Here is a 16,346-nt window from a genome sequence, read left to right as displayed (position 1 = left end):
ACATTGTGCAATCAACATTTAATCTACAATGATACATTAAAGGTCAACCTTGTTTATGCAGGATAAAGTCATGATATTAATGTTTAACATTAATGATAGATGACAATAAGAGGTTAATGGATTTTAAAGTGGTGTGTTAGCAGTACTAATTTAATATTACAGACAGCAAAAGAAACTCAAAGAAAGTCACTTTAGATTCACATAGAAAGGAACAGTCAACGATTAAGCAAAGTCATTACAGCAGCTGTTCTAGTGTTACTACAGCAGTTTATCAACTGTTGTATGAAACACACAACCTTAGATCACATTTCAGAATTAATAACTCTGTATGTATGTATGGTGTTGAAATGAAACATGAACATACAGTGTGGCCAGGCTGATCATCAAAGGTGCTGAAAACTGGGCTCTTTTAAATGTTCTGTAGTTTGTCTTTGAATGTCTTTTATATAATGGCAACGATAAAATGTCTCATTGAAGCTGCGGAAACGAACTCTGAATGGCATCAGTCAGATTTTTAAAGTTTATCCTCTGAACATCTTTATCCTGCAAAGTAGAAACAACATCTGGCCAGGATGAGCGCACCATGAGCACCAGAGGTGGACAGATATGATTGCTCAGTCTGGTGGCATCCTGAGGTTCATAAGAACCACACACATTACTCTTGGCACACAACAAAAACCCTCTGTGGGGAAAATTATTGTTAATCTTACAGTGGAATCAGATGGCTCGCAGACGACGAACTCGGTGACATCTGAAACTAAAGGCTCCTGTGGACTTTGCATTTGTCTCCATGTGAGGCCGTGTGAGTTGAAGCTGTAACTCACATTATCAGCGCAGGTGTAATAACACACTGCACAAATGTGAAGACTAATGTTGCATGTTGTGCAGCTTTGTGTAAAATCATTTCATTTTCTAGAACAAGTGATAAGTGCTTGTGTTTTTTCTTCAGTTTTAGATTGAAGTCATTTATATTTTTGACTGAACAGCATCAGAGAAATCCGTTTCATTGTTTCCCTCTCTCAGCCAGTTGTCGCCAGTGTCGTCGCTTTCAGCTTGTATTGCCCTCAGCTTTCCGTGACCGCTGCTGGCCACCTGCCAGAGACGCGAGCCACTCCAACTGCCTCTGAACAACAAGCTGTCCCTTAGTGAGCACTTGGGCTCAGAGTGACGTACCCGCAGTGTGAGCCATATTGAAGGGAAGCCAGCTCGACACTGAAGTTCAGCTGAAACACTGTCCACCAACAGCCCTGTTATCTGCTTACTAAGGCTGGCAGTGTTGACTCAGTAAACATGGTGAAATCCTTGACCAAATAACTTTTGATAATGTCAATGCCAATACTGAAGAGCTGACTCCTGCTGCTTTCAGAGTAATGTTCACATTCAGGAATATTTTGGTTAATTTTGTTCATTTTTGAACAGAAAATACAATCCGAAATCTTTGCTGCTTTACTGTAAATGCTAAAAAATGAAGCTGTTAGGCTGGACATTATAATTATTAAATATATTTTCAAGGTGTGGATTGTGACAGGAACAGAAATTGATCAGCCAAAAACACAGAAGGACTAATAGGGGAGTGAATAACATTGATAATCTCATTACAATGTAATGTTCTACCGGTCATAGCATTCATTTCGATTGACATGCAGCACCCACCTAAGACCACTGCCATGAGCCCGAGGAACGTTACAGCGAGCTCAAGATCCCAGTCTGACCAAGCAGCTGTGGCCCATTGAGGCATGGACACAGGCTCTCTGGTGGAGTCCTGTGGTGGATGATCATTGAAGTCCTGTGACTTGAGAGGTTGGGCCTCCATGTATCGGACCTGTTCCGGCGTATCGCACAGATGCTTAAATGAAGTGGGATCTGGGGATTCTGAGACCAGCTCGACGTGTTGAGCTCTTTGTCAGGTTCCACGGGTCATTCCTGAGCAGGCGCATCGTCCTGCTGGGCGGCCACGGTCATCAGGAAGTGTCTTTACTTTGTTTGCTTGGCCTGCAAGAATGTTTTGGTGGGTGGTACTTGTCAAGTGACCCCAGGTTCTCCTGAAGAACATTGCATTGTTACAAGATGGTCAATGCTATTTACTTCACCTGTTCTTCACCTCCTTTTGCTGTTTTGGCTGATTGGTGTACAAAGCTGGCAGCTCCTGTACCCATTTGCAAAGCTTGAACATGGTGATGCTGTGATCACTCAGTTGAGTTTACTGATTTATCAACCTGACCGACCTTGTCTGGATCTGGTGCTTGGTGGTTGTTCACCCCCATCCTATCACTCCCTCACTGCAGTCTCTCAACCCTCAGACAGACTCACTCACACATGAGCCCAGACACACCCTGGCATCAAGTCTCATCTTGTTCCCAATGCCAGACACCCAAACTGTCATCTTTGCAGGTCCCTGAGGTGTCACCCCTCTAGAGTCTGTTGTTTCTATCTGCCTCGTTGTTAAATGTGCAAATACAAGAGGCATTAATGGGATACTCAGATACTCCAACAGCCCATTTGCAACCTCTTAGACGTTCAGGGTTTACAGTGGAATCAATTATGCCATCCTGACACTTACTGTACATTTTGCTGGTCGGCCATGTAGTCTGTGGCCATTTTGGAGTATATTTACGACTGGGTTAATTCTCAAAGGAAGGTTCCAGTGTGGAGGCGGTCCAAGACTAAATGATCACGAACCCTCATTGGCCCCACAGCCAGTGTGGATGAGAGAGTTGACTAAAATCTTGAAATGTAGTACAATGGTTGATCAGGCGTCACCATCTCAGACTTGCTAAAAATCTAGCAGATGTAATTTGTAAAACATCAGATGGACCTCAGACATGAGACGAGATATTGAAAGTAGTAAATGACAGATGTTGAGGACTTTAAGATCATCCAGACTAACCCAACTGACAAATGACTTCTAGGTCTCGAATCTCCTTCCCAGCTAAATGCTGTTCTTGCTTAATATTGTGTGCGTGTGTGTGTAAAAAGCAGTCAGTACATAAGAGGAAATGCCCTCGTGCATGAACTAGCAACATGGTCTACTTTGTAGATTTGCTACGCTTATGCTCCGATGCCACAGCCTTCCAAAAAAACCACAGCTATTTTACAGATAAAGATGTTCTTTGATGTTACATGTGAAGCAATTTCCTGTCGAATAACGACTTCGATGTTGTCATCCGTTTGTTATCTGTGAAGGCAGAAATGGCCATGGGGTGCTGCTAATAACCATAGTGTGTGTAATGGCCTGGCAAGTGGGTCCAGACCCTTTTAGATTGTCTTAAAGAATTACACCGACTGGAAAATGAGCGTTTGGCGTGAAGCTCGGTAGCAGTTCCAGGTGTGTGTGTGTGTGTGTGTGTGTGTGTGTGTGTGTGTGTGTTTGTGACCTGTTTTCATGGTGTTATGGTGCTTTTTGAAATGGTGCAATCACTGTGCACGCCATTGTTTTGCTCAGCAGCCTGTGAAATTAGGAAACCAAACTATGGGCTCTGTGTTGCTTCAGTGTTGAGTTTGAGTGAATTTGGCTGAAATAAGTTTGCACCAAGTTGAACCACATCGATCATATTAACCTATCCTGCATATTAACCTAAAGCCTCATTGTCTAACATTTTGTTTTAAGGGTTAGTTTTTGTAGTTGTGTTGTTTTCTTTCCAGAATAAATCGCTTTGATGACTGAGCTGTACACTTCTGCTCTAGATCTCATGTTTATCTGATTTTTTAACCTGGCCTTATATTATATTCTTAATTAAAATAATGTAACTCAGGTCTTCAAAAATGTAACTTATATTTGAAATTAAGTTAACTTAATAAAAACATACACAACATTGGAGGCCACCAGTTTATATCTGATAGTCCTGATTCTGAGTTTGTTTTTCTTTTAAACAGGAAATTCCCAGCAGAGTTCCTTGTTGTCAGAGAACCAGCACAGCTACTCGTGGTACCAAAATGCTTCTGAGAGCGACAGGAAGCCTTTGGAGCAGACCACCACCTTGAAGACAGGGTCTGAGGCCACATATGACTCCTGGGATGCCATCATGGGTCTCCGTCCGCCCTCGCCCAGCCTGGAACCTAGAAACCCCGCCCCCACGCTCTCCTGGTCCTCAGTGGGTATCACAATGGGCAGCTGTGATGTAGGGCAGACCCGCCGTGAGAAGCTCCCCTCTCCTCCACGGCTCCAGACCCTGAGTGAGAGCGAGGACCTGGGGGTCGACTCGGACTTCCTTGTTGAGACATCAGACTACTCCCAGACGTCCTCCTCCTCCTCATCACTTATAAGAAACTCTAACTGTCGGACGTACAGGAGGCCCAACAAACAGGGCTCAGGCAAAGCCTCAGACTCCAGCGGCTTTTCCAGCGCTGTTTTTGGCACAGATCCTCCCAAATCCACATCTGACAGCAGTAATAAGACGACAGGTGGTGGAGGGGGACGGGGCAGGACGAGGGACTACACAGTGCTGCACCCCTCCTCCATTTCAATGTGTAACGTCACCATCCAGGACCGAGGAGTGGAGGAGTATAGTACCGAGGCAGCACCCTCTAGTGGTAGCAGCAGTGCTGGGTCCGGCAGTACGACCGAGCGGGGAGAGGCGGGTTGGCAGCGGAAGAAGACGGAACAACAAAACACAAGGTAGAGTAACACAAGGTGGCAGAGCCCTCTGAAGTGCTTTCTGTTTATTACTATGAATGTTGTCAAATAATTCAGAGGTCCAGTGTGTAGGATTGTGTGGCAGACTCTATGGATATAAAAGGCCAGTTCTTTTGTATCTACAGAGTGGACCTTTAAAATTATCTCTGCACCTGGAGTGTGATATACGTCTATCAGAGAGCAGCATAACTGCTACAAAAGTGAATAATCTGTATCAAGAGGACATAGCTGATGAAGGCTGAGTTTAAGTTTATTCTTGAATTTGGAAACCATGGTAATCAATATGTACACGTTTGACGCAAGGAAATCAATGTCTTTATGGAGGATAGAAACACTACTGCTAAACTGTTACAGAAGCTAATTTTCCCATTTTTTTATATCCGCATTATCAAGACAAATCAGGACTAATGATGCATGGTGATAAATATGTGAGATGTGTAGCCAGTTTTGTGAAATATTTTGTTAAGCGACATATATGCATGCACTTTATAGATTTGTTACACAGCTAGCATTCTACTAATGACATTCACTGTTTTCCGTCTAATAATCAGTGAGCTAATTCGTTTTTATTCTAACTTCCTGTGGCACAGTGCATACGGTCTGTCCGAAATTTTCAAAGTACTTGAGACATATTCTGGACTGGAAAAAAGGCAAGGAGTCCTGCAAACACATCGGATCACAGGTTCTCATAGGAATGAAAGGTTGCAGGTTGACTCGCAGTACACACATGGAGCTATGTGGAAACGAGGCTTTCGGCAGGTCCTGAAATTCTGATATCACTCTTGGCCATATTGTAATTTCAGTGATATTTCAAATTAATAGGTGGTCGACATCATGGCAGATAAAAACTCTGGGCAGAGCAGTGATGGCACTTAATTGTTTTAAAGCAACAGACATTCAAGGTTGCTCACTTTCTGCTTTCACAACTTCTCTCCAAATACTACAAATACTCTGAATGCTGTCACTGAAAAAAATTGTCAAAAGAGGAAAATTGGTAAAGCAAATTGCGTGAACATGTTTTGTATGAAGGTATGTGTCTGCTCACAGACACAGCGACTGTTGATCATTCTGTGAAAAGTATTTATGGATTTTTTCATTTCACGCATTTTTCATCATAACATGTTTTCATCTCTTGGCGAGAGGTTCCAGGTTAAAGTAGCGTTTGATTTTGGTCTCATTCTGCCGTGGACAATAAAGGCCCAGTAATTTTATTTGGGTGAAACAGCCGAAGTCTCACATCATCAAAGTGAGACTATCCCGACAGAATGTCTTCTTAAGTTTTTGAAATGCTGCGAGAGACTAAATTTTAATTAAGTTGGCTTTCATTACCTGGTTGGGAATTAATAGATTAGTTTCCTCAACAGGCACGAGTCTGGTGAAAGTATTAATTAAAATTTGGCAGTTTGCACTTTCATGTCAGCTACTGTTGAACAGATCCTACTGAGGCCTGAAACTAAGAAATACACTTGACAGGTATAAACACTCTGCAGGACGCCATCTGTGTGCTTAATTTTAAAAATTAATTCTTAAGTTCTTAAATTCACGAACAAAGTTTGTCTTTTCCATGATTGCATTTAAACATGTTTCTTGATTTGTTCCTGTCCTAGCCTCAGGTCCAGGCAGACCCAGACCAAGTCAAAGAAGGACAGTAAGCTGGAGCTTTTTGGTTTTGAGGACGCAGACGCCCATCAGGAGGACAACAGTGCAGACAACACAGAAGGTGGATCCAGTTACAAGATCAAATACTTCGGCTTTGATGACATGAGTGACAGCGATGGGGAAGACGATGATGACGACGGCTCTAAAGAGAGGAGGAGGGCCAAGAAGGCTGCCGCCGCTAAGGCAGCCCTGGTGGTTACAGCAGTGGAAGAAATACCGGACGACGACGACGATGACGACGATGAACCGCCCGATCCCTTCGAGAGGCTGGAAATCCGAGAGATTCAAGAGTTTCAGGAAAGGCCGGCAGCCAAGGAGAACAAGAAGTACTCTGAGAGGCAGGAAAGCAGGATACGAGCAGGTTAAAACACACACACACACACACACACACACACACACACACACACACACACACACACACACACACACACACACACACACACACAGAGGATAATGTAACTTAATGAACAGTTTTTTGTGTAACAGGGCTGCTAATGTAACCAGGCTGCATTTCTAGATTCTATTGAAGACTAAAGGTCATTTTTTTGTGTAGTGATGGTACGTAAACACACCAGAGCACCCGCACCATCACTAACATGCCGTGCTTTGTTTTTACCCCCATACCAGCATATGCACTATGAACCCATCCCCCCCTCCGCCCCCCCACCCCACCCCACCCCCACCCAAACAACTAACAAACCATGTCTCCTTCCTCATCTCATCTGAGGAGGAGGTAAACTGCAGAACTTAATGAAAGACGAATTTGCATTTATTTCAGATCAGTTCCATGATCTGAAGTATCTGAAACAAGAAGTGTGCAGTTGTATTTTTTGGCCTTCTAATGGCTTTATTGATGGGACAGCATTGAGAGGTGACAGGAAACTGGATGAGAGAGAGGTGGGATGATATGCAGCAAAGGGCCACAGGTCAGACTCAAACCCTGTCCTTGGAAACCTTTTAGAAAAGGGAAGGAACTTTCAAAAAATTCTTGTCAGGTGATTGGACGAACCATCTGTCTATCACCGTCTACCACTGGCTAACTTCAACCAATAAGATCAACCGTAGGAGATAACCAGTGGCGCCTGTTGGTAAATCTTCCCTCAGTTGAGAGATGTATATATTACTGACGGTTTAGCAGCTACGCTAACCTCTATGAACCGCCATTGTTGTCAAACGTTGTTTCTCCCACTGGTCATTGCATCTAAACCACACCCCCTCACTGGAAAGATGGTTTCGTGAGATCATAATCACCATGATGGTGACTGTATGTTCTGTCTGCAGACGTCATGGACTTCTCAGAGGAAGGCCTCAGAGTGGTGGCCAGTGCTCCCAGGAGGCCGGCTAAGGGTAAACCGGCCGAGAAGAGCCCAGACTCCTTCCGGAGGATCTTCAGCGCACACAAGAAGGTGAGAATCAGCACTCTGTTCCCTCACATCACAGTCAGGTCACACCAAGGTTCACACAGCATGGATGACTGCTAAGTGCTGCCTGATATTTCATGTCACAACCTCTGACACTGTGTTTTAAAAGCACTTGTTACTTTTCACTTGCTAGAATCCCTGCATCCTCTGAATATGTGAACCAGGAAGGAAAAAGATGCAGCAAAACACAGACGATAAGATTTTCTGCACAATATTGTCATATTTTACTATATGAAGTAAAGGATGAGGCTCATAATATTTCATAGTTTTTATTTATTTTTTATTTTATTTATCCTAACTAGTAGAGCCCGACCTATACCTGATTTTTATGGCCGATACTGATATTTGGGAGTAAAAAATTCTGCTATCGATATATCGGCTGATACAAACACATTTTTATTTTGCATTATAATCTAAATAAGCATATTTACACATTGGTTGCACTAGGTGACATGTTCCTTCATTACCATTAACTAACACTCTAGCTTATTTAGACTCAATCCCACACACACCGTCCGGCTGCCACAAATACTCACTAGAACACCAAATGACGATTAATCGCTTCTGAAAATAGTCCTTAGCAAATGTACCATTTCCCCCAGTCGGAGAAATCAGAGTAGTATACTAAAATATTGTTGGTTTTGTTCTTTTGCATGGAATTGGTTTACAAAGTACGAGAAATATAGAAAAGGCTCAATAGAGTTTTTCAATATTTTCCCAGGTTTAAAGTTTAAACAAGACGGTATTAAAAATGTTCAAAGCTTGTCAAAAATTCAGTTAGTTAGTTTGTAAATTGGCTGTATTTCTGTCTATTACTATCATAACAGCTTGTAGTTTATTTACTGCTGCAGCTGAATTTGATAAAATCTTGGAATCTGACCGCTGGCATCTGACTGAAGCATAATGAGCCTCAAAGCTTCATTTCAGTTTTGACGAGGAAGAATAAATTAAAAAAAATCTTTCATCCCCAAGTGTAAAACGTTCCCTCGTAGCATTTCACTAAGAGATCTATGTGATGTACCTGTGGGGACCGGACTGTCCACCTACGCCCAGTGTGACTCAGCACTGTGCGTGTGTGTGTGCGCGTGTGTGTGTACGTGTGTGTGTGTGTGTACGTGTGTGTGGGCAGGGTAGAGCAGAGCAGAGGAGTCTGTTCTGGTTTATTCATGGCTGCATGAGGGGAGGGATTGAGTCGTCTTCGAACATCTCTGAACTGCTTCTCTTTTATTTATCAGCGTGCTAATGGCCTGTCGCTGCCCGGCTCTCAGACTGGATATCAGTCTCTGTCGATTTTAGAAGAACCCGGTGCCTTTTTATAGTAGAGACCGATCAATGCCATCAATCCAGACCAGCTGAAATCCAAGTCTCGAGTAACTCATATTTACAGTATATGAATTGTCAGCATTTGCTTCTTGAGGCTATATTACACTCCTGCATAAATCTGGCTCCAGTCTAAGCCTTACATCAGGTGAAAAACTTGGATTGGACCAGACTGATAATTTGATTTTACTCTTGTTATGCTGCAGGAATGTTGATAATTAGATCTCAGAACAGTTTGCTGTGTTTGTCTTAACGAGCTCTGCGAGGCCTCTCTTCATCACAGCTGCTTGTTTAATGCGTTCTTTTTAGTTTGCAGCGTTTATTAACTTTGTTGTGAAAAGCGATGCATGATTGTAGCTGTAATTAGCAAGACTCATTTCTTAATTTAAATTAGTTCCATAGATGGGTGTTCGGATTAGCCAGAACATGATTTAGATAGGATACGATCCACTGCCTCTGGTGTCTGCAGTATATTACAGTTGCATATTATTTACATTTTTCTTCTCCAGCACATTATTGTGCAGGAAAGAAAATAATAATTTTGCATATAAATGGTCTTTGGCTGAGAGGGTTTCATAGAATCAAATAACTATAAAGTTTAGGGCTGGAAGTTTACAAAACAATACTTAAACCAACATTATCTATCTCTAAACAGCCTAATTAGGTAGTGGTGTATTTAATGTTCAAGAGAGTTACGGGTGCAAATGAGGAAGACCTGGTTAAAAAAAGAGAGAGAGAGAATACATACAGCATTATACAGGACAAATAAAGCTAAATGTAAAATCTCCATCACCTGAAACAGAAACATGTTCTACAATATGAGGAGTACTGACAGAAAAGTTGCATAAGAAAAAGTAATAGTGAGGCATGTTTCAGACAAAGCTGTCTGTTCATTTAGCAAATGTCAGAACACCTTAAACTGCAGGCAGAATGAGACAATGACTGTGTTGCAGAGGTGAGTGTGATTTTTAGGGTCATATCAACAGCTTTATTAAGGATACAAAGAAATACCTGTGTACCTGTCTGCCTGTAACACAACCACACAGTCACTGATGGATAACGCTTTACTCAAAGCCAGGATTGAACAAAACGTTCTGCTCTCCTGATACCTCAGCTCAGGGTTTTTGCTGATTAATGATGTGGAAATCTTTCTATTCAAAGATGCATCAGGATGTGGTTGAGGTGGATTTTGCATCGATGCAGTGATGGACCTTAATTAGGAGTTTGTTGCCTACAAAAAACTATAGCCAACTTCTATTGATTGCTATTTTTCTGGCCTCGGCTGGACAATAAAGGTGTTAAGTCACTTTGCAACGGCTCTATTTTGCATTGAATTGAGGGCGAACATCAGGCACTCTGAGATTTTCTGAACTCACTGGCAACTGCGAATTGGACAAGACGCATTATTGTGTAAAATCGTCCTAACAACAAGTATGAACCACGTCAACGTTTACCGCACTAAGCAGCAGAAAACATGGTTGGCACTCTGAATTTTATAATAACATTAACAAAGAAACTGTGTGGATCTCAGAGTAAAGTCAGTCACTCCAGTACATCCACTTTCTGTAAAACACAAAGATATTTTTTCATGCAATATGGTCTCATGGTCTCTGTTGTGTCGTCAGAAGCCTGAAGAGAGGCAGAGATTACTTTGTTGTAAAGTTCTCTGAGCACCTGAAGGGAACTTTCACTGGGCCAAATGTAAAGTTAATTTCCTCTGATGCAGACCAGCTATTAGAGCATTAGCAGACACGTTGCCCATAGGAACATAATAATGTACTTAATGTACTCTCTCATTCTCTGCTGTTCTCCAGTTTCATGCCCTGACTCTCACAATAACTTCCCTCCCTCTCAGCTGAATAATGTCCTCTCCTCTCTGTTTCCATCACTTTCTCTTGACCACACCGTCTTTACCTCTATGAATAATGTTCTTTACCTCCCTCCCTCTCTTCCTCCTTGTTCTTATTTCTTTCTCTCCCTCACTTCATCTTCAGTTAACATAATTGAGAGTGAGAGCAGAGATGGGCTCATTATATAAACAATAGCCCTTGGAAGTGACCAGCCTACAGAGGAGTTATCAAAACTCTGCCTCAATTACAGTAAACTGTGTGTCGGCGGAGCCAGAGTGCTGTTAGGTTATTCTGCAGAGGACGCTGGGAGATATTAGATGTTACCATAATGACAGCGCCTAGACAGACTCATCCATATTTAGGAGACGGTGTTGGGTTTATTTGGAGGAAGTTCTTACGGGACGAGCAGTTATTACTTCCATAACAATGACCCTCTCCACAGCGACTCTTTCACTGATGTACCATTAGTGTGTTTTTGTCACCCCACAAGGAAGCAGGAAAAATGTCATCATGTTCATAGATCTAACTTTTTAATTTCATAATAGATGAAAAGATAAAAACATGTTTTCTAGATATTCCCTTCCTTTATTTTAATTGTCGATTAATCAATTCGTTCTTTGGTTGACAAATTGTCAGAAAGTGGTAAAAATGATGTCTAAGTGCTTCCTAAAGCCCATGATGATGTCTTCAAATGTCTTATTTTGTTCATAACCCAAAGATATTCAGTTCACTGTCACAGAGGAGGAAAGAAACCAGAAAATATTCACATTTAACACCTTTTTCCTTTAAAAAATTGCTCTTCGATTATCAAAATGGTTGTTGAGTAATTTAATAGTTGACAGCTAATCACATCATCTTCTCACATGTTGAGCAGTCATGCCTTAGAAGATGCAAAAAGTTTTAAATCAGAATGTGTCTGATAAAGGCAAAGAAAATCAGAGCCAAACTGGTCCCAGCATTCACTATCAGGTTTTGGTAAATGAAAGTTTCGATACACTCTGTGTTGTTGTATAAGTGGACACATTTGAATTATCAAAAAAGTCCAATGGTTTGGTTCACAGCTCTGTCTGTGACAGCACTAAACTAATTTTAGCACAACCAGGGGAAATTATGCACCTGCTTGTACACTTGTGTTGACTTGGCCATTAGAGACAGAGCCATCATTGCCCTATACAAGCTTCATGTTACTGACGGGGCAGAGTTGGGCCTCTCTCACATTTAGGGCTTTTAAAATTTACACCTTTCCCACAAACAGTGGATGAGTTGCCTTTCTGTTTAATATTCTTGTGTCACATTCGTTGCAGACTGAACAATGTTTGAGCGCTGCTTGAATGGAGATGCAGGGAAAACTATTTGTGCGCCAACGTCTGTGTCATAGCATCGCGCCAGAGAAGGGGCGAAAATTAGCGCGTCCACGTGGCTGTCATCTTTCCATCACAGCCAATCGGAGCTGGAGCTGATAAACACCCGTGACTTCTGCAGAGTCATTTAATATGGGACTGAATGTTGATTGTCCCCTTTGCGATTGAAGACAAAAGTCAGGTGTTAATGGGTTTTTTGTCCAGTGTGAAATGGGTTTTGGTTGCAAATGGTCGCGTTATTCAAACTCCACACAGGCCTTCTGTCGCAACTGTGTGTTCTCTAAGACCACAATACCCTGATGACATCACCACGACATCATCAGGGAGTTGTTTTCTCAGGCTTTTTTAAAACTCTCCCGGAGCCACAGAAGTCATTTCACTGCCCGTTCCCGAGCTCGTGCTGTTGACTCCAATGAGGAGGCAGTTTGCTGTTAACGCCAAAACAGTCCACAGCAGGAGCACGGCCTCGCTCGCCCACCTTCCTCCTTCTCTCTCATCTCTCCCATGCTGCTTAGCGGCAGGTGGGAGGGGCGGGTGGGGTAGGTGTCCGTCTGTGTCATTCAGATTACTGTAGGAGGCTTTAATTCGGTGTGTTGATGTTCCAGCACAGCAAAGCTCATTCCCAAACTCCTCTTTTGTCTCTGCTTATTAACCCTGTGGTGCAGAGTCCCCCCCACACCTCCCTCAGTCCTCTGCTCCACAGCCAATTCCCTCTCTTCTCTTTCTCTCTGTCCTGCCCTTCCCTCTTTTGTTTTTCATTATGAATGCCCCAGCAACCACCAACCACAGGTTTGGCAAAAATATATGGAGAGGACAGGAGACGAGCCAAGGATGAAAGATGAGGGTGGATGGTTGTGTTGGGGCAGGGTGTATGCGTTTGTTTTAAGTGTGTGTGTGTGTGTGTGTGTGTGTGTGTCCTGCTGTTTGATCAGTGCTGGCGGACTATCACCAGTTTAATGTGCATCCAGTTATCGTGTTTCCCTTCTTCTTTCTCTGTCACTCTTCTGTTTCCTCCTTTATCTGTTTATATCTACAAACTCCCTCTCTGTTTTTTGGTCCTCTCCACTGTTTTCATTCAAGTCAAGTTCATGAGGAAACTCTTCTAATTATAACAAACACACTTTTATTGTAGTTTTATCATTCCACAGAAATCTGTGGAGACAATATGTGTTTAACACAGGGAAGTGTCTGCATCTCTGCAACCCCATTTCACAGGTTCAAGTTCTCAAAACTCTTCAAGTTTTCTCTTCAGTGTTATATTTGAAAGCTAAATACTAAAAATGTGTTGGTTTTGAAGAGCTGGTTAAACAAAACAACTTCTGAATATCTCAGATAGGACTCTGGGAAATTGTGATTTTATCAACCAAATGATTATTTGATTAATTAAACAGCTTTAACAACATGTTAAACAGTGAACAGACTATGGCAGTGATTGTTCTTAAAGGGTAAATCTACCAATTGTACACATAAAAGTGCTGCATGTTAAAAAAGTAGTATAAAGCCTTTTGTGGCTCCAGAGAAAGCTGCATGTAATTTGAGAACTTGCCTCCAGTAATGCCACTCACAATTGCATTTTGGGTAATGTAGGTGCCATGTTCTGAAAAGCAGCACGCTGGTCGAGCGTTGCACTCCTATAACACAGTTGGACCACTGATTTGGACCTTTTTTATTCCGTGCACGAAGTCATCTGGTCAAAGATATGAAATAATTCCCATGGACTCGCAGAAGAAGCTACTGTAGAATAAAAGACGGATCATTTGCATTTAAAGTAAATGAGTTTTCAACAGTTCTCACAAGTGTTTAATAGTATTACACCAAATGCATAACACCTTCTGATGGCTCATTTGCATAACGAGCCTGACAGCAGACAAGTTAAAGCATATTCCAATTTTACAAGTCGATTGCCTCATATTAAACTCTTAAATCACCTACCAGTGTTTTTCTTTTCCATAGCCAGTTGAAACATGTTGTGTTGTTTCTGTCTTACTCAAGATTTGTGCTGCCAGTGTCGGTGATGTTGTCTCTGGCTTCTGTGTGTGTTCTTGTTGCAGTCTCCAACCAAAGCTGTGTACAACGCCAGACACTGGACGTTGGAGCGCGAGGAGGAGGCCCCTCCACCTTTCTTCTCTCGAACACAGACTGCTCCTGTAAGCACACACACACACTCACACATACATTAAGGCTCAGCTTAAAACACTTTGATATCATTTATTTATACATGTTATATCTTTCCAGGCACCAGCCACAGCAGGAGGATCCAGTAAGGAGCCCTCTGACGCTCAGAAGGACGAAGGTGTGTTCAAGGCTCCTCCTCCTCCTCCCAAGGTCACCAAGTGTGTCACCATCCCAACAGATCTCTACCAGGACCAGGTCACCGCACTCAAATGCCGCAAGGAGCACAAGGAGGTACACAGACATCTTTCACTTGTCCTAGATCTGTATAACTCCACCTCATACTTAATATGGCTTGTGAAAATGTCCCAGTTTTTTTTTTTTTTAAATCTGCTAAACCGTTGTTAGAGGACAAAGAGGTTGATTCAGATTTATCCTTGAGTGCAGTGTTTGATTGCATTTTGATTCATTCCACTTAATACACCTGCAGTTTAACCTGCAGACCTGGTTTAAATCCAGCCAGACCTTTGTTACATGTCTTTTTATTCATCACTCTAACCAACTGTGATCAAAATAGTAGAAAAATGAATTAAAAAGGTATTTCTGGACACATTACACTCATTCGCCCTTGCACCTGCGTTGTCCAGCTGTATACAGTCGTCCAGCATGTGAAGCACTTCAATGACGTGGTGGAGTTTGGAGAGAACCAGGAGTTTACTGATGACTTTGAGTATCTGGCTACTGGTCTGAAGACTGGACAGCCTCTCAACACACGCTGCCTTAGGTATGAACCTGCTGGCATCAAGTCTGTTACTTTTATACGTTATGCTTCTCTAAAGTAGTTAAATGACAGAAATATCAAGATATACTTCTCACTGTTTGCTGATGCTGTGTGTGCGTCTGTTGTTTCTTCAGTGTGATCAGCCTGGCTACGCGCTGTGCCATGCCCAGCTTCAGGATGCACCTCCGGGCCAGAGGGAAGGTGGCTCAGGTCTTCAAAACACTCAACGATGCCCCACAACACCCAGTAAGGATCAGTCCGTACAGACAAACCACACACCTTCACTTCGAAGGAAACTTTTATATTGCATGACGGATGAGCAGTTTCAGAAGATCAGAAGCCCCAATATGTTTCTGTTAACGTTTACAAGCCATCTGTACTGGCAAATGTGCACAGGCTGGAAAATTATATCATCTGCTGGAATTTAAGTGAGCGTGAGAGGACATCTGGCATCGTAACTCCATCCTTAAATGTTACAGACATCTGGAAATTCAGCATTATCTACAGTATATAACGACATAGCCATACGACATTTCAGAAATTCTATCAAAGTGAAGAACTGAATTTGGTTTGAGAAACTCTTATTTTCTTCTATTTCGGATTTATGCAACTCTATTGAAATGAATTTCTTCTCTGCAGAACCTGGCTCTGTGCACAGCGTCTCTGATGTACATCCTCAGTAGAGACCGGTTGAACATGGATCTGGACCGGTCTTGTCTGGACCTGATGATCCGGCTGCTGGAGCTGGACCAGGAGGACCAGGGGGGCGCGGTTGTGGTAGACTCCACCCCTCAGTTCAGCGCTAGGGAAATCGCCAAGGTGAAGGAGAAGATCAGGAAGCTGTGCGACACTGTGCACAACAAGCACCTGGACCTACAGAACATAACGGTACAGAAAAAGGATCCTCCTCTATTTAAATCTTACACTGTCAGTCTTCAGTTTCATGTATTCAGTCAACACACTGGATCATTTTAATCCCATGCACTCAGTGTTTCCTGCAGAAATGTCAGGGTGGAAAAGCCTTGAAACAGTATTGAGACGATTACACCTCTCCGCTTAAACCTCTGACTCATCATATTCTTGTAGCAGCTCTTCAGTCACGATGAGTCACAGCCACCCACATGTGTCAAGATATTTCGAGCAGCTCCTCTGAGCTGAAGATCTTTTATGATCTAAAACATATACAGTAAATATCAGGTTTGGGTGCCA

The 16,346-nt window shown here is 42.5% G+C and overlaps 1 protein-coding gene across 1 annotated transcript in view; it reads left to right on the top strand.

Moving 5' to 3' along the window:
* The window catches only part of waplb (WAPL cohesin release factor b), a 28,938-nt gene that overhangs the window by 2,018 nt on the left and 10,574 nt on the right, over positions 1-16,346 (top strand). The window contains exons 3-10 of the mRNA XM_084343208.1: positions 3,874-4,615; positions 6,241-6,653; positions 7,574-7,698; positions 14,296-14,391; positions 14,480-14,650; positions 15,004-15,140; positions 15,272-15,383; positions 15,777-16,025. Coding sequence (XP_084199334.1) covers positions 3,874-4,615; positions 6,241-6,653; positions 7,574-7,698; positions 14,296-14,391; positions 14,480-14,650; positions 15,004-15,140; positions 15,272-15,383; positions 15,777-16,025 — 2,045 coding nt within the window. The remainder of the gene's footprint in view (positions 1-3,873; positions 4,616-6,240; positions 6,654-7,573; positions 7,699-14,295; positions 14,392-14,479; positions 14,651-15,003; positions 15,141-15,271; positions 15,384-15,776; positions 16,026-16,346) is intronic.

The sequence above is a fragment of the Pagrus pagrus genome, assembly GCF_965226575.1.
Source record: "Pagrus pagrus genome assembly, chromosome: 21".
In the NCBI taxonomy this organism is placed as follows: Eukaryota; Metazoa; Chordata; class Actinopteri; order Spariformes; family Sparidae; genus Pagrus; species Pagrus pagrus.
This window is presented reverse-complemented; position numbering and strand designations above follow the sequence as displayed.